The sequence below is a fragment of the Elephas maximus genome, chromosome 11, assembly GCF_024166365.1.
Source record: "Elephas maximus indicus isolate mEleMax1 chromosome 11, mEleMax1 primary haplotype, whole genome shotgun sequence".
Lineage (NCBI taxonomy): Eukaryota > Metazoa > Chordata > Mammalia > Proboscidea > Elephantidae > Elephas > Elephas maximus.
In genome coordinates, this window is record NC_064829.1 from 98,121,770 (window position 1) to 98,142,539 (window position 20,770).

Here is a 20,770-nt window from a genome sequence, read left to right on the forward strand (position 1 = left end):
CCCATTTATATGAAATGCCCAGATTAGATAAATTCACAGAGACAGAAAGTAGATTAGTGGTTGCCTAGAGGATGGGGAGGTCCTGGGGTGGCGTGTACAATTTGTGCTCAGCTATTAACCCAAAAGTTGGCAGTTCGAACCCACACAGGAGCACTGCGGAGAAAAGGCCTGGTGATCCGCTGCTGTAAAGATTATAGCCAAGAAAACCCTATGGAGCACAGTTCTATTCTGTAACACATGGAGTCACTGTGAGTCAAAACGGACTCAACAGCATTGGAGGGGATGGGAGGGGAGTGGAGAATGACTGCTAATGGGTATGAGGTTTTATTTTGGGGGGATGAAAATATTTTAAAACTACACAATGGTGATGGTTGCACAACACTGTGAATGTACTAAATGACACTGAACCGTTCAATTTAAAATGGTTAATTTTATCTCAATTAAAAAAAAAAAAATAAGAACAATAATGTAAAGTGGTAATGAAAACACCCTGCATTTATTGTGGGCTTAGGGTGTGCCAAGCATTTTTTTTTTAAATAATTTTTATTGTGCTTTAAGTGAAAGTTTACAAATCAAGTCAGTCTCTCACACAAAAACCCATATATACCTTGCTACACACTCCCAATTACTCTCCCCCCAATGAGACAGCCTGCTCTCTCCCTCCACTCTCTCTTTTCGTGTCCTTTTCGCCAGCTTCTAATCCCCTCCACCCTCTCAGCTCCCCTCCAGGCAGGAGATGCCAACATAGTCTCAAGTGTCCACCTGATCCAAGAAGCTCACTCTTCACCAATATCCCTCTCCAACCCATTGTCCAGTCCAATCCATGTCTGAAGAGTTGTGTGCCAAGCATTTTATGAGCACTTTCTTATTCAATCCTCACACTAACCCAAGGGGCAACTTTTAAATTCACTCCCATTTTATAGTTAAGGAAACTGAGGCTAGAGAAGTTACATCAATTGGGTAAGGTCACACAGCCAGGAAGGGGAGAAGACAGGATTCGAACCCCGAAGCCAAGCTCAAGGGTGCATGTTCTTAACATTGTGTGCACACATACACACGTTCCATGACTTCCAAGACGTGTATCTTTCCCTATTTTAACTTCTCTGAAATTGATTTATTATCACTGACATCTAAGATGGGTTGAAGCACAGTGCATAAAAAGCTTGTGAAATACTGAACGCCACACCTGGCACACAGTACCAGTCCTGTTGCCACAGAGTCGACTCCAACTAACGGTGACCTCGCGTGTGTCAGAGTAGACCTGTGCTCCATAGGGCTTTCAGTGGCTGATTTTTTTGGAAGTGGCTCACTAGGCCTTTCTCCTGAGGTGCCCTGGGTGGACTTGAACCTACAGCCTTTCTGTTAGCAGTTGAGTTCATTAACCACCCAGTCTCCTCTGGCACACAGCAGGTGCCCAGTGATGGTGAATTACTGTCATTATAATTATTCCTAACATAGCCAGGCCACTTGTCAACTCACAGCTGCTATTGGGCTCTTTAGAGGGGGGAGGCTGAGCAGGGAGAATAGGAGAAAGAGTACTTTCTTGCCCCTCTTATGCGCTGGGCACTGTGCAAACTATTGCACACACAGGACCTTGCTGCACTTTTCCATCAGCCTGGTAGGCTCAGAATGTTTGTTATCTGCATTTGACAGAAGGGGACACTGAGGCTCAGAGGAGGCGTGGCTTAGCCAAAGTCAGGCTGGTGAGCAGCTGGGGTTTGTGCCCAGGAGGGTGTGACTGGGGCACCCCCAACAGCAGCAGGCCGTGTGCCCGCACTGCTCACCTTACTGAGCCGTGCACCCCCCCAGGCCGTGCACCCATACTACTCACCCTGGGCAGGCTGTGTGCCTGCACTGTTTGCTGCAGGGGTTGTGCACCCATACTGTTAATCCCGGCAAGCTGTGCACCCATACTGCTCGCCTCACTAGGCCATGCACCTGCCAGACCGTGCACCCGCACTGCTCGCCCTGGCAGGCTGTGTACCTGTCCTGCTTGCCTCGCCAGGCCCACTCCCTCCTGCACCTGGCCAGGGCTGCCTGCAGCTCCTCCTCCTTGCGGTCCAGCTGGACCCGCAGCTCCTCTGCCCGCTGCTTATGCTCCACCATCTGCTCCTGCAGCTCCGAGCTCTCGCCGTCCATCCGCCGCTTCAGCTTCTCCAGTTCCTGGCGGCCCTTCTCCTCCTTCCGTAGGCGGTCTGCAGCAGGGAATGGAGGCCACACATGAAGGCTCCAGACCCACACACTCAATAGCTTCTGTGAAGACCCCAGGACTCACCATGGATAAGGCGGAGCTCGGCAAGTTCTACAAAACCTGCTCCCCCTCCTGGCTTCCCCATCTCTGGAACAGCCCCACCGTTGCCTTAAACCCTGGGCCAGCCCCCAGGTACTGTCTTCTCCCCTCACCCCAACCACCCCCATGCTGACTGCTGCCTGACTCTCTCTGCCCCATCTTTTCCTCTCTGTCAGCTCTGCCTCCTCCCCAGCCTCCTCCTTGCTCCCCTTCCCTGTTTCATTCTGATTCTGCATCAACAGCAAAGGACAGAGAAAAAAAAATGTATCTGAAACAGAGTTAGCAGAAAGCGACAGTCAGAGAGAAAGAGGGCTAGAGAAACACAAGACACCAAAGGAAAGAGAACTGGATTTAGAGACAGAAGGCACCTAAAGGCTGAAAGGACACACAATCCACCCCAAGCTTTCCTTCCTGTCCCCAATTAACAGGCAGGGCCACTGAGGCCCCATGGCACATGAGGCCTGCCCGAGGTTCCCCACCAGAATGTGCACAGATCCCCACAGGTCCCCCCCAGGCAGGTGTGTACTCACCTTCCATGTCTGCAATCGTGGCCTCGTATTTGAGCCGTAGTTTATTGAGGCTCTTCACCTTCTCCTCCTCTTCAGTCGCCTGGGATGAGAACTCAGCCAGACGTTCCTCCAGCAGCTTCCGTTCCTGTGAGGTGGCAGAAAAGTGAGGGCCAGGGGCTGGGTCAGGAGCTTTTATTTGCCACTGATCCTTCGCAGATTCCCTGCTCATCTTCTTTGCCCATTTTCCTTCTGGCTATTTAGCTTTTGCTTATTGATTTCTAGGAGCTCTTTCTATAGAGTGGACACCAATTCTTTACCATTAGGCTTGTTACCACCACACAGACACACAACATAGAAAAGGACTCAGAAAACAGAAAGAAAGCAACACAAAGTCAAGTTCCTAAGATCCACTAGATTCCAACTGCCTCAGGGCCTTTGAACATACTGAAAGCTTTCCTGGGAAAACTCTCTACTACCCTCTTCACCAGGCTAATGTCTCCTGCCTCACCTCATCCCATTCTCTCTCTGGCATTCCCTACTCAGCCATCTTGGCCTTCTTTCAGTCCCCCCCCCCAATTCTCCTGCTCTCCTGTTCCTGGCTGTTGCACCAAAGGAATATTCTAGAAAACTCCTATGTTTCCTTGAGCTCTCGACTCAGGCATCACTGCCTTAAAGTAGCCTTTCCTGACCACCCCAAAACAGGTCAGGGATCCCTTCCCATATTTCCCTGTTCTTTTCTGATACAGTTTATAGTTAAGTCACAATACATAATCATAGTTATTTCCTGTGGTGACTTGTTTAGAATCTCTTTCCCCCACTCCACTTTGATGGCATAAACACTTTTCTAGTTAGTTCAGTGCCATAATCCCATTGTCTAGTCCAGTCCTCTCTACAGGGGATTAAAGATGCTGGTGAATACTTTGCTGCGCCCCCATCCAAAGACTAATTCTCCACTCACTGAACCTGTGCTAGGTCTGTGACTGCTTCAAAATCAGTGGCCGACCCATTGGTGAATGTCTAAAAGTAAAGAAAAATCTGATCAAAGAATCCTATAGAAGAGTCCTGACCAAAAGGAGATAAAATGTGGAATAGAATTTCAAATTCTCAGGGAATTCAGACTTTCCAGAGCCATGGAGGCTGGACAAACCCCCAAAACTACTGCCCTGAGATAATCTTGGAACCTTACACCTTAAACCAAAAATCTCCCCTGAAGTCTTCTTAAAACCAAACAAAAAAAAAAACAATAGTTTAGCTTAATTACTAAAGAATACCCTCCTGGAGCATTGTGTTCTTTTAAAGAACTATCTATATGGGATCAAGTTGACAACAGCAACTGGGAAGATCAGAGAGAAAACTTTGGGGCCGTGAGTTTATGTCAGTGGAGGAGGAACGATTCAGAAAAGGAGGGTGAGAATGGTTGTACAACTTGAAGGATATAACCCATGTCACTGAATTATACACGTAGAAATAATTGGTATATGCTGTGCTGTGTATATTCTCAACAACAACAAAAATCTGCAAACCACAGCCTGCAACAACATAAATGTCCATCTGCTACAGAATGGATAAACAAAATGTGGTTTATCCGGACAATGGAGCATCACTTAGCCATAAAGAGGAATGAAGTACTGATATATGCTACGAAACAGATGAACCTCTAAAACATGTTGAGTGAAAGAAGCCAGTCACAAAAGACTACATATATGATCCCACTTATATGAAATGTCCCGGACAGGGAGATCTATAAATTCAGAAAGCGATTAGTAGTTTCTAGGAGTGGGGGAGGAGGAACCTAGGGAGACAGATGGATGATAGCCAAAGAGTACATGATTTCTTTTTGAGGTGATGGAAATGTTCTACAACAGACTATGGTGATGGTTGCACACATCTGTGAATATACTAAAAACCACTGAATTGCACACTTTAAACAGGTGAACTGTATGGTATGTGAACCATATCTAAATAAGGCAGTTAGGAAAAAGGCCAACAGCCTGGACACTAAATCTAGAGCACCCTAATACACCCACACACCCACCAAAGCACCGACTACCCTGCCTGGTAGCCCACAACCCACCGACCTTGCCGAGCTTGGCATTCTGATCTTCCAAGTGCAGCAGGTCCTCCTGGAACTTCTTCAGCTTTGCCTCTGTTGTCACCTTCTCCAGCTGCAGCTTCTGCCGTGCTCCCTCCTCAGCCTCCAGGTGGGTCTCCAGCTCCTGGAATGGGGAAGAGGCAGGGGTGAGGACCCAGAAGCTGGGAGCCAGAGGGACTGTGTGGTGGGGAGGTGGGACTGCGGGCTGGGGTGTCTGCACTTTACAGAGAAGAAAACTGAGGCTCAGTGAGGTGACATAACCTGTTTATAACTGCTTCAGGGAGGAGAAGAGATTCCCACCCAGGACTGGATTTTCCTCTCCAGACTTCAGTCTGGGTTGGCTGCACTCGTGGGACAAACAGGTTCTCTCTCAGGCCTGGGCATGGGGTTGGGGGAGAAGATCTCAACAGGAGACCTCCTGATCTTTACACACTGTTCCTTCTACCTTGGATAACTTTCTCTTCCTTTGCTGTCTGACAAAACTCCTATGCTTCCTACAATGCCCCAACATTCACCTCCTTTAGGAAGCCCTCCAGCCCCTCAAGCAGAGAAAGTCCTTCCCACCCCTGGGATCCTGCACTGTGTCTGGGCTTCCTCCATTAAGGCACATACCACTGAGGACCCTGAATTTCTCTCCCACCAGACTGAGAACCCTGGAAGGCAGACCGACCTCCTTCTAGGTGATCTTGTATTCTTGGTTTCACCAGCATATGGTCTGGCTCCGGGGAAAGGGGGATATGGGAGACATTTTAAAATGTTTGTTTGGCAAACATTTGGCAATATGATTTTCTTTTTGGGAATGCCTCCTCCAGGAGGTAGCTTTGGTGGGGTTGCCCCTATGCCCTGCCTCCGGTGTGGGCATGACTCAGGCTTGGCCAGTCAGACAAGGCGAGGGTCTGAGATAGGCCTATCATTCGCCGTCTATCCCTTCCACTAAACATAAGCTCTACTGGGGCTGGGCTTTGCTGGTTTTATAGGCTGCTGTGTCCCCAGTGCCTAGAACACCGCCTGGCACCTGGTAGAGGCTCAGTGAACATTTGTGAGATTTGAAGCCCAGAATATGGAACCCGGAGTGCCTGGGTTCAAATCCTGGCTCTGCCACTTACTAGCTGGGTGACTGTGGGCAAGTCAGTTCACCTCTCTGTGCCTCAGTTTCCTTTTTTGAAAAATGGAGATGATAGCAGTATATCTACCCCACATAGTTGTTGGAAGGATTCCATGAGTGTATACATGCTCAGTGCTTAAAACAGTGCCTGGCACACACAGAAGACATTAGATGAAAGTTATCTGCTATTACTATTGTTATTACTAAAGTTATCTACTATTATTGTTATTATTACTGATTATTATTATCATTATATTATTATTAGTTATCTACTATTATTAACGTTATCTTCTCTTATTATTACCAAAGTTGTGTTATTATTAATCTATTATTTTTAAAGTTATCTAGTATTATTATTTATTGCAACCCCACATGTTACAGAGTAGAACTGCTCCATAGGGTTTTCTTGACTGTAATTTTTATGGAAGCAGATTGTCAGGTCTTTCTCCTGTGGTGCTGCTGGGTGGGTTCGAACAGCCAACCTTTAGGTTAGTAGTCAAGTGCAGTTTATGCCACTGTGAGTCGTAATCGACTCAACGGCAACAATTTTTACTATTATTATTAGGTTGTGTTACTATTATTAAAGTTACCTGTTATCGTTATTATTAAACTTATGTTATTGTTGTTACCATAATGAAAGTTATCTGTTATTATTAAAGTTATCTACTGTAATTAATGGAAACCCTGCTGGTGTAGTGGTTAAGTGCTACAGCTGCTAACCAAAGGGTGGGCAGTTTGAATCCACCAGGTGCTCCTTGGAAACTCTATGGGGCAGCTCTACTCTGTCCTATAGGGTCGCTATGAGTCCGAATCGACTTGACGGCACTGGGTTTGATTTTTTGGTTTTTATTGTAATTAATATCACTTTTTTTTTTTTGGTTCAATGATTAACCAATGAGTTTTCAAGAAATTCCTGAAATGAACAATAAATTGCAACTTTTCCTGGGCAAGAATTTTCTAAGATTAGGAGAGTTATACTGATGAAGACCATGGAACAGTAAAGTCATGTTTACGTAGACATGTTAAAGTCATGTAATGGAAATAATCGCATCACCGAGGAGTTGTTTGGAGGGTGAATGAATAAATGAATTTATCCAAGCCCAGCCAGAGAGTCGGCCCCAGAACTCTGTTTGGGACTTTTGATACAAACACCCTCTCCAGTGGGGGAGTCAAGCTGGTAAGACACAAGCTCAGAGCAGTTGCTTGGGGGATAGGGAACCACGGGAAGGCAGACTGCCTGGGAATGTAGCAGTATGGAGGCAAATGGAGGTGGGAGATGGAGATGGCAGTAGAGTGCTGAGGACACCACTTGAACACCTTGATCCAACCATGCCTGAAGCTTGCCCATTCAGGACTTTCCCATTATCTGAACACAAAAACTATTCCTTGGGCTGGTTTCTGCAAATTCATAACTAAATGGGACCTGGCTGTGCAGAAGTGAAGGTGGGTGAGGACACAGAGGGGGTAAAGGGTGGGGGAGGATGCCTGGTGGGCAGAGGTAGGGCAGACCTGTATGTGCTGCTGCAGCCTCTTCTTCTCCGTCTGGAGCTGGCGGCTACACTCCTCCTCCTCTCCCACGCGGGTCTCCAGCTCGGTCACCACCAGTTCCAGCTCCTGCTTGCGGGCCGCCAGCCGCCCCCGCATCTCCTCAGCCTCACTGCAGAGCTCCGCCTCTGCCCGCAGCTGCTCCGCCAGGCGGGTGCGCTCCTCCTCCAGCTGGGGACAAGGATCGGGGGTCAGAGGGCAGTGCTCGCAGGATGGCCCTCAACTGCAGCACCAGGTCTCTCCTGTCCCTTCAGGCCTCTGGGGCGGGGAGGTGGGAGATGCAGCCCTGCCCGCTACCCAGATTCTGTGCACCTTGGCTCCGCCCCCACCCTCTCGCTCCTTCCCCCAAACCCTCAGCACATTCGGGCTCAGCCTGTAGCCCCTCCCCACTCACACATTGGCTCCACCCAGGCCACACCCCCAGAAGCACGGCCCGGCCCCTCACCTGCGCCAACCGGTCCTGGAGCTCGCCCACCTGGCGGGCGCTCTGCTGCTGCAGCTCCTGCACTTTCTGCAGCTCTTGGGCCCGCGCCTGCAGCACCTCGTCCTGCCGGGTCACCTGCAGCAGCGGCTTCACCTAGGGGGAGAGGAGGGGTTTTGAATGGCCGGGGTTCTCCCGCTAACCTCCACTGGCCAAGGTGGACGGCTGCCTAGCGCAAGGGCTAAGAACTCACACCTGGGGTGGGGCCTGAGTGCCAGGGTTCAAATCCCAACTCCTCCACCTACTGGCTTCATGGCCTTGGGCAAGCACATTAATGTTCTCATCTGTAAAATGGGGGTGATCTCAGACCTCACCAAGTGTTCACTAAACGAAACTTCCACATGCAAGGGACACCGGCCGCTGCTATTCTTAGATGGAAGTCTGTAGTAAGAGAGGCATTTTACATTGTGGGGTTCAGGCTGGGCTAACGCGCACACACACAATGTTGTGGATTGAATTGAGTCCTCCCGAAATATGTGATGTAAATCCTAACCTCTATTCCTGTGGAAAGGAGCCCTGGTGGCGCAATGATTAATCACTTGTCTGCTACCTGAAAGGTCTGTGGTTTGAACCCACCAGCCGCTCCATGGAAGAAAGACCTGGCAGTCTGCTCCTGTAATGATTACAGCCTAGAAAACCCTATGCGGCAGTTCTACTCTGTCACATGGGGTCGCTATGATTTAGAATCGACTTGACAGTACCTAATAATAACAGTAAGTATGTGTGGCTTTGCCACAGTCTCTTATCATGACTACCCCACTCTGCTGTTATAGCGTGAAAGCAAACACAGATAATACATAAACAAATGGATGTTTACGGAAACAGGCGGCCACCTGAGGTGTGCAATTTGCTCACCCCTAAACTGTGGGCTCCATGAGGGACACAGCTTTATCTGTTTTTATTCACCATTTTATCCCCAGCCACTATAGCAGTGCCTGGCACTCAGTTGTTGTTGCTGCTGGGTGCCATCTGGTTGATTCTGACCCGCAGCGAACCCATGTGACAGGGTAGAACAGCTTCATGGGGTTTTCTAGGCTGTAATCTTTATGGGGGAAGATTGCCAGGTCTTTCTTCTGAGGAGCAGCTGGGTGGATTCTCACTGCCAATATTTCAGTTAGCAGCCAAGCGCTTAACCACTGCATCACCAGGGCCTCTTTGGCACATACTAGGTGTTCAATGGAGCCCTAGCGGTGCAGTGGTTAAGAGTTCAGGCTGCTAACCAAAAGGTCGGCAGTTTGAATCCACCAGGTGCTTCTTGGAAACCATATGGGGAAGTTCTACTCTGTCCTATAGGGTTGCTATGAGTCAGAATCGACTCAACGGCAATGGGTTTGGTTTTTGGTTTAGGTGTTCCATAAACACTGGCTGAGGGAACACAAGCTGACCTATCAAATACTGTTATGGATTGAATTGTGTCCCCCTAAAATACGTGTTGTAAATCCTAACCTGCATACCTGTGGTTATAATCCCATTTGGAAATGGGCTCTCTTTGTTATGTTAATGAGATACCGTTAGTGTAGGGTGTGTCTTAAATCAATCTCCTTTGAGATGTAAGAGATTCACCTACCAAGAGCAATCAATCAAGAAGCAGAGATGGGGGAAAACAGATGCCGTGCCACATGAAGATCACCAAGGAGCCAAAGAACAGACACTGAAGAGACAAGGACCTTCCCCCAGAGCCAAAAGAGAAAGCCTTCCCCTAGAGCCAGCACCCTGAATTCAGGCTTCTAGCCTCCTAAACTGTGAGGAACTAAATTTCTGCTTGTTAAAGCCACCCACTTGTGGTATTTCTGTTATAGCAGCACTGGATAACTAAGACAGATACTGTACTGGAAATTACACTGAACAGTTGTGTTTTTGCCTCTATGCCTTCTCCCCTTCTCCCTCTCCCTCTCCAATACCCCATGGGATATCGGAGACTTCAGAGATGGTCACATGACTCCAGCTGGACCAATGGGAGTGAGAGCTGGGGCTCTGGCTGGACTTCTAAAGGAAGATCAAGCTGGCCAAGCTGCTTGTGGGGGACAGAGGACGAGTCTTGATTTGCTAGTGGCCCCTGTCTGGAAGAGTCTGCCAGTGACCATCGTGGAGGAAAGCCAAATGGAAGATGCAGAAAGTCTGATCACTGACTCACTGTGTGGGCCACTGTGCAGTAAAGGGTTAATTCAGCCGGCCTGGGTTGTCCATACCCCCACACAGAAAGGACTGGCCCTTGTCTGGCTTTGGGGAGCTGACCTCTAAGCACTTGAAATATTCTGACTGATAAAAGTGTCACTGTTTACCTGGGGTATTGGGCCACTTACTACTAACCAAAAGGTTGGTTGTTCCAGGCCACATAGAGGTACCTTGGAAGAAAGGCTTGGAGATCTACTTCTAAAAAATCAGCCATTGAAAACCCTATAGAGCACAGTTCCACTGTGACACACATGCAGTTGCCATGAGCGAGAAATGACTTGACAGCAACTGTTTTTTGTTTTGGGGCCATGCTAGATGGCCTACCCCAACAATGTAATTTACGGTGGGGGCCTTGGGCCACAGGATACCAGTTTGACCTCTGGAGGAGCTACAGGTTTGCGATGTCTATATGACTGACCCCCCAGTAAACACTCTGGTCACCAAGGCTTAGGTGAGCTTCCGCAGTTGGCAATCCTCCAAACATGTTGTCTCCACTGGGAGAGGACAACTGGAAGCTTGCACCTCTTCTCTCCTGGACTCTCACTGTGCACCTTCTACCCTTTGATTTTAATATGCATCTTTTACTGTAATAAACCAGCTTTTCTGAGTTCTGTGAATCCCTCTAGCAAGTCACTGAACCTAAGGGTGGTTTTGGGGACCAGCCCTGGATCCAGCTGCACCTGAAGCTGTCCTGTATCTTTTATCCATGTTGCTTCAATTCAGGTTTTCTGTCATTTGTTGCCTAAATGATGCTGGCTAACAAAGTTTGGGCTGATTGGCCCCATTTTTTCAAATCCACCTTTGGGCCCCATTTTACAGATGTAGGAAACTGACACAGAGGAAGTCACTTGCCCAAGCAGGCCTGGCTCCCAAGGCCCTGTCCCCTCACTGCCTGAGCCAGCTCCCCCGGCTGCCCCTACCTTGGTGAAGAGCCGCCACCATTGCCAGTGTCTCAGCTTCAGGTAGGCTGCGCAGTTCCGCTGCATCACCCTCAGGGCACTCTGCTGCTGCTGCCGCTTCTGGAAGGCTCTGGGTGGGGAGACAATATTAGCTAGGGAGTCGTGCTCCCTTCACCTAGTCAACCACTAATAAGTGCCTACTGTGCGTAGACACCATTGTATCATTGAGAGATCTTGTGCACAGCCTGTCAGTCCCTAGCTCTGTCTTTCAACTCTCCCTGCCTTGTCCCCTCCTCTCCATCCTCACGGCCCCAGCCCTGCTCAGGCCGCTCCTTTCCCACTTGGACCGTCACCCAGGCTCCTTCCCAGCCTCCAGTCTCTCCCCTCTAGCCCTCCCCACACCACCTCAGAGGTGTGGATCCCATCTCTCCTCTGCTCACAGCCCTCCTGTGACTCCCCGGGCCCCCCAGCAGAGGCCCAGCCCCTCCGACTGGCAATGGGGCACCCTTTTCCACCACTTTCTTTATTCTCTCCAGCCAAGTCCAAGGGGGAAGGAGATGCTACCACAAACTTCCTGTGTTCCTGAAACACACCAGGCTCTCACATTATCTCTCTCTCCTGCCTGGAACACCTCTCCCATTCCCCTTTGTCTCTCTGGTCTTCCAGTGGGACCTGGGGGAGCCCTGGTCTGCAGGAAGGGCTCCTGACTGTGCTTCTCTGACCCCCATTAAGGCACATCTCACCCCAATTATGACTGTTTGCACCCATGTATGTCTCCCCTCTAGACTAGGAACTTCTTGAAGGATTAGCTAGGTAGGTGCACTGACTCATCCTAGTTTGCCCAGAACTTTCCCCATTTTAGCACTTAAGTCTGTATTATGGGAAACCACTCAGTCCCAGCAAATGAGGATGGCTGCCCCCCACCTCATGCCTGGCTCTAGCCCTTCTCTGTGTACCCAGCATTGTCCAGCATCAGGCCTGGCCCACAGGGGCCCTCAGATCCAAGAAACCTGGGCATTGGTGACTCCATCAGCTTGTTTTCCAGCCCTTCCACCATCTCAGAGGCCCTGACACCTGGGGCCATCTGGTCAACTCCTCCCTGCCCCAGCCTCTGGGGCCATCTAGTCAACCTCTCCCTGCTCCAGCCTCTGGGACCAACTGGTCAACTCATCCCTGGCCCGGCCTCAGCTGGTAGGATTCTGGGAGTGAGCATAGGCCCCACCTGCGGGCCAGGTATCCCCGGGCAGCTGCCTGGAAGGACACAATGATGTCTGTGACCTTCAGGTCCCGCTCCTCTTCCAGCTGGGCCAGGACCCCAGCCCGGAAGAAGATCTTGCTCTGCCCCACACGGTAGAGGTTGGGGTCCAGTTCCAGGGCCTGGATCTATGAGGGTGTGAAGGGGCGATGAGAAGGGAGGGATGATGGAGGCAGGGCCCAAACCCTCTCCACCATCCCCTGGGCCCCTGCCCTGCCTGTACCCACCCCAGGCTCCACCCCACGCTCACCATCTTCTCACAGGCCTGCTTCCCATCCATAAAGCCCTTGGGGATGGCATTGGGTGTCAGGATCTCATACCTGGGTGGGTGGGGAAGGGTGTGGACAGAGAGTTACAACAGTCACTGAGCACCTGCCACAGCTGGGCACTGGGCTCCAAGTGACAAATAGCAATAACAACCACAACCACAAAAGTAGTAACAAAAACTAATGTTAGACCATGTGCCGAGAATCCCACACCCAGCTAAGGACATTAAATACCACCACCAATCTCAACGTTAAATGCAATTATCTTCCTAAAATTTATTTTGCCTGTTTCTTCTTACTTTTTAAAATGTGGCTGCTGGAGAAAGTTTAATTACATACACAGTTCGTATTTCTAATGAACAGAACTACTATGTACAGCTTGTGTTACAATATTGACCAGATTACTTGCAATAAACCAAAGAAACCAAACCAGATACCATCAAGTCGATTCTGACTAATGGCGACTCCATGTGTGCTCCATGGGGTTTTCCATGGCTGATATTTTTCCAAAGTAGTTGCCAGGCCTTTCTTCCAAGGTACCTCTGGGTGGACTTGAACCACCCACCTTTTGGTTAGCAACGAGTGCCTTAACCGTGTGCACCACCCAGGGATAGTTTCTGGTCTATTCCACTTCATTTTCTAAGAACTACATACTGAAGCACGCTGAAGTGATTTCACAAGCCACTGATGATCATGGTCTGGAGATGAACACTCTAAGTAACGGCAGCAGCCAACAGGTCCGAGGCTCTGTCCTCAGTGCTCGGTGCCCCTTCTTTTAGGGAACATGTTGAGTGGTGTACTGTTCTCCCCATAGGTTATAGGTTGAATTGTGTCCCTCCCCCCAAAAAAGATATGATGAGGTCCTAACGCCCTGTACCTGTGGATGTGACCTTGTTTGGAAATAGAGCCTTTGAAGGTGTCATCAGTTAGGCTAACGTGAGGTCATACTGGAGTAGTTGCTATTAGGTGCCGTCGAGTCGATTCGACTCAAAGCGACCCCATGTGACAGAGTAGAAGTGCCCCATGGGGTTTTCTAAGCTGTAATCTTTACGGGAGCAGATCACCAGGTCCTTCTCCTGACGAGCCACTTGGGTGCGTTTGAACAACTGACCTTTCAGTTAGCAGCCGACCGTAAACCACTTGTGCCACCCAGAGACTTTAGATGACAAAAACCTGTTAAACCAAACCCATTGCCATTGAGTCGATTCTGACGCACAGCGACCGCATGTGACAGAGCACAACTGCCCTGCAGAGTTTCCGAGGCTGTGACATTTACAGGGGTAGATCACCCGGTCTTTCTTTCGGGGAGCCACAAGCCAGGTTCAAACCACCAACCTTTTGGTTAGCAGCTGAGCACTTAACCATTGTGCCACCAGGGCTCCTTACTAGAGTAGGTTGAGTCCTTAATTCAGTATGAGTGGTGTCCTTATAAAACAGCAAAAGAGATGCAGAGACAGACAGAGGGAAGACAGCTATGTGACCAGGGAGTTATCCTGCAGCTGCAAGCCAGGGAACACCTGGGGCTACGAGAAGCTAGGAGAGAGGAGGAAGGATCTTTCCCCAGGGCCTTCAGAGGGAACATGGCCCTTCCAACACCTTGATTTTGGACTTCTGGCTTCTGAACCCACCCAATGGCCCTGAACCCACTCAAAGGCTCTGTGGAAGAAAGACCTGCTATCTGCTCCCATAAAGATTACACCCTAAAAAACCCTATGGGGCAGTTCTATGGGGTCGCTATGAATCAGAATCGACTTGACAATGGCCTCTAGAAGTAAGAATAAATTTCCGTCATTTTAAGCTACCCAGTGTGTGTACTTTGTTACAGCAGCCCTAGGAAGTTCATACACCATATCACAGAGGAGAAGCTGTGGCTCAGAGATATGAATTAACTTGCCCAAAGCCTCCCAGCATGGTTGTAGCCTTGGTGGGTGTGATGGTTAAGACTGTGTGTCAACGGGGCTGAGCCATGATTCTCAGTGTTTTGGCAGTTGTATAATGCAATCACTTTCCTGTTGAGATTTGATATGTGATCACCCCCATGATGGAATCTGCGGAGTGGTACCTGTGGGGGTGGGGCCTGTGGCGGCTCACCACCCCCTCAGCCTTCATCTCTCCACCTCCCACCATCTACTTCCTTCCTGCTTGCCTTGCAAAGGTTGTTGGCTTGTTCTGGATCCAACAGCTGTCTCTGGTCTGACCTCTGGTTCTTGTGACTTGAGCTAACAGCTTACCTGTCCACCTTGGGATTCACCGATCTTAACAGCCTGCGAACAAGAGTCCTGCTCCCTGACCTGCCTATCTTGGGTTCGCCAGCTCCTGCAGCTACGTGACTCAGGAGGAACCCTGCAGTCTTGCTTGCCGATCTTGGGGCTTCCTCGACCGTCACAACCTGTGAGTGGGATCCCTGTTCTCCAACCTGCTCATCTTGGGTTCACCAGCTTCTGTGGCTCCGTGAGGTGGGAAAGGGCCCTATCCTGGTCCCAGGACTTGGGACGTTCCAACCTCTACAATTGTGTGAGATATTTGCTAAATATAAATCTCTCTCTCTATATTTATATGCATTACTGGCTTTGCTTCTCTGGAGAACCCAGCCTAAGACAGTGGGATTTGAACGTGGTGTGGGTGGTAGCTTCTAAACCCAGGCCCCATCCTACATCTCCACCAGGGCCTTGGGGCCACTCACCGCTGCCGGAACTCCTGGAAGAGGATGCGGTTGGGAAAGCCCTGCCGACAAATGCGAATGCCTTCCAGGACGCCGTTACAACGGAGCTGGTCCAGCACTAGCCGGGGCTCCAGCTTCCCAGCCTGCAGAGAGTGGGGCAGGGACATGCAGAATCAGCGACGGCCACACGGGGGCGCCACTCACACAACCACAACCTTCAGGAGGAACCACTGGAATGGCCATTTACACAGATCAAAAATGGTTGAAAGGTGGTGATTTCCTGTAGCTCAACCTACTGTTTACTGAACACTGACTCCATGCCAGGCACTGTTCCAGGCACTGAGGAGACAGCCTTGAGCAAGCCGGGCAGAAATGAAGTCTAGTGGGAGAAATTGATAATAAACCAAACCAAACCAAACCCAGTGCCATCAAGTCAATTCCAACTCATAGCGACCCTATAGGACAGAGCAGAACTGCCCCATAGAGTTTCCAAGGAGTGCCTGGTGGATTCGAACTGCCGATCTTTTGATTAGCAGCTGTAGCACTTAACCTCTACGCCACTAGGGTTTCCACTAAAATAAAAAAATAATAAGCGGCGTTAAAAAAAAAAAAAAATACAGTTGCCGTCAGCTCTATTCTGATTTGCAGTAACCCCATGTATATCAGAGTGGAACTGTGACCCATAGGGTTTTCAATGGCTGGTTTTTTGGCTGTAGATTGCCAGGCCTTTCTTCCAAGGTACCTCTGGGTAGACTCGAACCTTCAACCTTTTGGTTAGCAGCCAAGCCAATTAACTGTTTGTACCATCTAGGGACTTCAAATGAGGGAGAAGCAAAACAACAAAACCACTGCCACCAAGTTGTTTCCAGCTCATGGTGACCCCAGGAGTTACAGAGTAGAACTGCTCCATGGGTTTTCTTGGGCTATAATCTTTGCAGAAGCAGATTACCAGGCCTTTCTTCCACAGTGCCATTGGGTGGGTTTGAACTGCCAACCTTTAGGTTAGAAGCTGAGTACAAACCATTTGTACTACTAAGAAGTCACTAATAAAAATATCAGATAAATAATAAGAGCTCAGGCAAAAAGCTAAAAGATCACTTGGCTGCTAAGCGAAAGGTTGGCGGTTTGAACCCACCCACAGGCTCCTCAGGAGAAAGATCCAGTGGTCTGCTCCCATAAAGATTACAGCCAAGAAAACCCTAAGGGGCAGTTTTACTCTGTCACACAGGGTTGCTATGAGTTGTAATTGACTTGACAGCACCTAACAACACAAGGCAAAATGTTAAGGAGCCCTCGTTGCGCAGTGTTTAAGCTCTTGGCTGCTAACTGAAAGGTGGGCGGCTAAAACCCACCAGCTGCTCTGCAGGAGAAAGATGTGACCATCTGCTTCCATAAAGATTTACAGCCTTGGAAACCCTATGGGGCAGTTCTACTCTGTCCTATGGGTTTGCTGTGAGTTGGAATCAACTCAACTGGCAATGTTTTTTTTTTTTGGTTTGTTTGTTTTAAGGCAAAAAGAGCAACAAGGAAGGGCAGCTGGGAAGGGCTGAATTTGAACATAGGACAGTCAGGGAAAGGACTCACTGGGAAGGTGACATGTGAACAAATAAATGTAAGTCAGATGAATGAAGGAATTTTCCCAACAGGGGAGCCTGGGAGGGAAGTAACATGCTCATGGTCACATGGGTGGATCCAGAACCAGAAGTGGCTTCAGGCAAGTCCAGCAACTGGGCCCTTCCTCACTGCCAGAGACACACCCTCTGTCCCAGCCAGATCACTCACCCTCTTCTCGTGGTTGGGGATGATGCAGCGGACGAAGCTGGGGTTGGTGTTGCTGAGCGTGGCCATGAGGCGGCTCAGGGACTCCTTGTAGAGCTGTCCCACTGTCCGGAACATGCCTCGGCGGGGACGGCCACCGGGTGGGCCATCTCCAAGGCTGTTCACCTGCTCCAGTCCCACAATCCCCTCCACTGTAGGGAGAAGGATTAGGAGTCAGTCTTAGGGGGCTAGGTTGACCAAACATCAAGGGTCTTATCATTTATAGGGCCTGGCACTTTATATATGAAAGACCTCACACAGCATGGTAAGGTAGGTATTATTAGCTCCACTGGAATGATAGGTAAACTGAGGCTCCGAAAGGCAAAGGTGTGTGCTTCAAGGTCATATAGCTTAGAAACTTAAGATCCAGAATTTGAACCCAGGCAGTCTGACTTCTCTCCAACTCTGGTCTCTGACCACATCTTCTCCTCTAAGACATGATTTCCGTTTTCCTTATCAATAAATGGTGATGACAATATAAATAAATACTTACCTAGCACTTATTCTGTGCCAGGTATGGCTCAAAGCACTTTACATACATCAGCTTATTCAATCCCCTCTCCAAACTTCTAAGAATCATTCTCATTTTACATATGAGGAAGCCAGGCATAGAGAAGGAAAAAGGATGAGAAAAAGCACAGCTGGATCTAGGAACCTTGTCTGAAATAAGGCAAACCACCTCCATATTAAACCAGGCTTTCCAGAATCACGTGATGTCTGTTTTTTTAGCAGTCCTCAAGTTGATTCTGACTCATGGTGACCCCATGAGTGTAGAGTAGAACTGTGCTCCACAGGGCTTTCAAGGCTAGGACCTTTCAAAAGCAGATTGTCAGGCCTGTCCTCCAAGGTGCCTCTGGATGGATTTGAACTGCCAACATTTTAGCTAGGAGTCAAGCACTTAACCATTTGCACCACTGGAATCGTGTTTTCTTCCCGGCCACTTGGTGGCGCCATTTCAGCTGGTGAAAAATACCCATTCCTTCCTTCCACCTAGGTCTCCAATTCTATGTGTGTCGGGTCATGCCAGATTTTTTCAGAAACCCACAGCAGGGACAGAATCTGATGTCTGGCAATTTTGACCCAACCCAAGGGTCATCAGGGTTCAATAATATAATCCATCCTTAGGGCCTGGTACATGGTGAGGACTCAAATACGGCATTTTTCCTTCCCAGGTTAATGTTTCCTGTATTCCTAGTTATTATCAACATGGTAATTGTCATTTATTACGTTCTCATAACACAGGTAAGAGCCAGGGCTTGGAGATCCAATATCCTGGGTTCAAATTCCAGCTCTGCCACTTTATCAGCTGTGTGACCTTGTGTGAGTTACTTAACCTCTCTGTGTCTCAGCTTCCTTATATGTATAATGGGGATAATACATTGAACCTTGGAAAAGCCAGAACCTGTGTAAGGCAGAAACCTGTCAGAGAAGGAAAACTCAATTATTTTTCACTAAAAGGAGCAATAGAAAGCTGGTGAGACTCTACCCTGTCAAAGGCGGAAAAACTTGCAAGATCTGGAAAACAAGGTAGTCCCATTGAGTTCTGGCTTTCACAGGTTTCATTGCCGTCAAGTCAATTCTGACCCATAGCAACCCTATACGACAGAGTAGAACTGCTCCAAAGGGTTTCCAAGGCTGTAATCTTTACAGAAGCAGACTGCCACATCTTTCTCCAGCGGAGTGGCTGGTAGATTCAAACTGCTGACCTTGTGATTGGCAGCCAAGCACTTAACCACTGGGCCACCAGGGTTCTTTCACAGTGAATAAAAAAAATAACGAAACCCACTGCCATTGAGTTGATTCTGACTCAGAGCTGTAAGTCACAGTGAATGGCACGCGGTAAATGCTCAATATGATCACAGTGGTTTGTACTTCCACATGAGATTTAGTTATTAGAAAGGGTTCTGCTGTTACAAAGAGTCTAGAAAATTGCTCATGGAGCCGACAAGGAGGGAGCAGAGGGGTGAGAGACTTTGGTATAGAGGAGAAAAGGCAGATGTTCAAAAGCAGGTTCCCAGTCCAACAGGCCCACCCTCCGTGTCCAGCAAACCTCACCCTTCGAAGCACAGAGACACCCGCCCCCTGACGGGGAGCCGCGCCTCTCTGCAGATCCTGGGGGCGATGGTGAGAAGGAGCCAAGGAAAGAGAACTGCTGGAAGCCCCCGTGTTCTGGGGGTGAGGACAGATTGGGAGTGAGATGGCAGAGAGATGAGCGGGGGAGATGTGGAGGGGACAGCATGAGAAGACAGGATGGGGAGAAGGTGGCAGGAAGAAAAAAAGAGGAAAGCGTTGTTAGTCAACAGCACAGGGCAAAGCATGAGGGAAAACCTAACACTGGGCCGTGAACGTTTTTTTAAAAATACTATTTTATCGTGTTTTCGGTGAAGGTTTACACTGCAGATTAGGTTCCCGTTCAACAATTTCCACACAAATCGTTCAGTGACACTGGTTACATTCTTCACAATGCACGAACATTTCATTATTTTTAGCCTGCGCCGTGAACTTTTAAAGCCAGGGACCCTGTCCTGTTCACCTTTTTATCTATTTACTGCCTGGCATTGTGTTTTGGCTGGGGGGATAAATGTCCTCTGTGAAAACTTAGTGTAACAAAAAAAAAAAAAAATCTTTCCCCCCAGAAGCTGGGTCTATAATTCTTATACTAAAAAAACTGTTGCCGTTGAGCCAATTCTGGCTCATTGCAAAACCCTGTAAGAGAGTAGAACTGCCCCATGGGGTTTTCAAGACTGTAAACCTTTATGGAAGCAGATTGCCACATTGTTCTCCTGCAGAGCGGCTGGTGGGTTCGAACCACTGACCGTTTGGTTAGCAGCCCAGAGCTTAACCACTGTGCCACTAGGGCTCTATTTGTTCTTATACTAGGTATTTCTTCTTGCCCTGTTTGCCAGGAAGCTCAATCCTTGATACTCCCAACCAGCTCGTTCCTTTGCCTCTCTTAGGGGCTTATCTCTTTTGACTTTTCTCTCCTGGGCTTTCAGGATACTGAGTGTCCAACCCCAGGCTTAGGGCAGCTGTAGTAGAGACTCATGCAAAAATGGCCCCAGTTCTCCACTCTTCCATGCCCTTTGCCTATAACTTGCAGCGCCCTGAATCTGGGCTGGCCTTGGGACTTGTTTTGCTCAAGTAAATGGTGGAGTAAGTGCTAGTTCTGAGCCTAGGGCTCAAGAAACTTTGCAGCTTCCACTTGCTTTCTTGGAATCCTCCAAGAAGCAGGCGTACATGGGATGGGGCATGTGAGGGATCGCTGAGGAGCATCATGGAAGTCCAGAGTGAGGCACAGATTTTAAAGAAGCAGGAGCAGATTATCAGTTTGGAGGAGATGTTTCTGGTTCTGTTACCAAACATCAAGCACTGCTTTTCAATCCCTCTTGTGACAACTATATGAGATAGTACAGGTAGTCCCCGACTTATGACGGGGTTCCATTCTAATGACTCTGTCCTAAGTTGGTTCTGATGTAAGATGATACCTCTCTCTCTCTATATATATTTTTAGTTTTCATTATTATTGGCTTTTATTATCAGTATCTTTATAAATCCAACCTTTGTCTTTGAGGGTTGGAAATATTACATATAAAATCAGCAAATTATGGACTGTGACACTGTATGTAGTACATATTACTAATGACAAGATGGACAAAAAAAAAAAAAAACAAAT

The 20,770-nt window shown here is 48.7% G+C and overlaps 1 protein-coding gene across 3 annotated transcripts in view; it reads right to left on the minus strand.

The window, feature by feature from the left end:
* MYH14 (myosin heavy chain 14) overlaps positions 1-20,770 on the minus strand; it is a 92,819-nt gene that overhangs the window by 23,212 nt on the left and 48,837 nt on the right. For all 3 annotated transcript variants that reach the window (XM_049900775.1, XM_049900776.1, XM_049900774.1), the window contains 10 exons: positions 17,062-17,249; positions 15,301-15,422; positions 12,602-12,671; positions 12,319-12,479; positions 11,118-11,226; positions 7,987-8,118; positions 7,506-7,712; positions 4,878-5,015; positions 2,821-2,944; positions 2,024-2,195 (listed from right to left, as the gene is read on the minus strand). In XM_049900775.1, the coding sequence (XP_049756732.1) occupies positions 2,024-2,195; positions 2,821-2,944; positions 4,878-5,015; positions 7,506-7,712; positions 7,987-8,118; positions 11,118-11,226; positions 12,319-12,479; positions 12,602-12,671; positions 15,301-15,422; positions 17,062-17,249 (1,423 nt within the window). The remainder of the gene's footprint in view (positions 1-2,023; positions 2,196-2,820; positions 2,945-4,877; positions 5,016-7,505; positions 7,713-7,986; positions 8,119-11,117; positions 11,227-12,318; positions 12,480-12,601; positions 12,672-15,300; positions 15,423-17,061; positions 17,250-20,770) is intronic.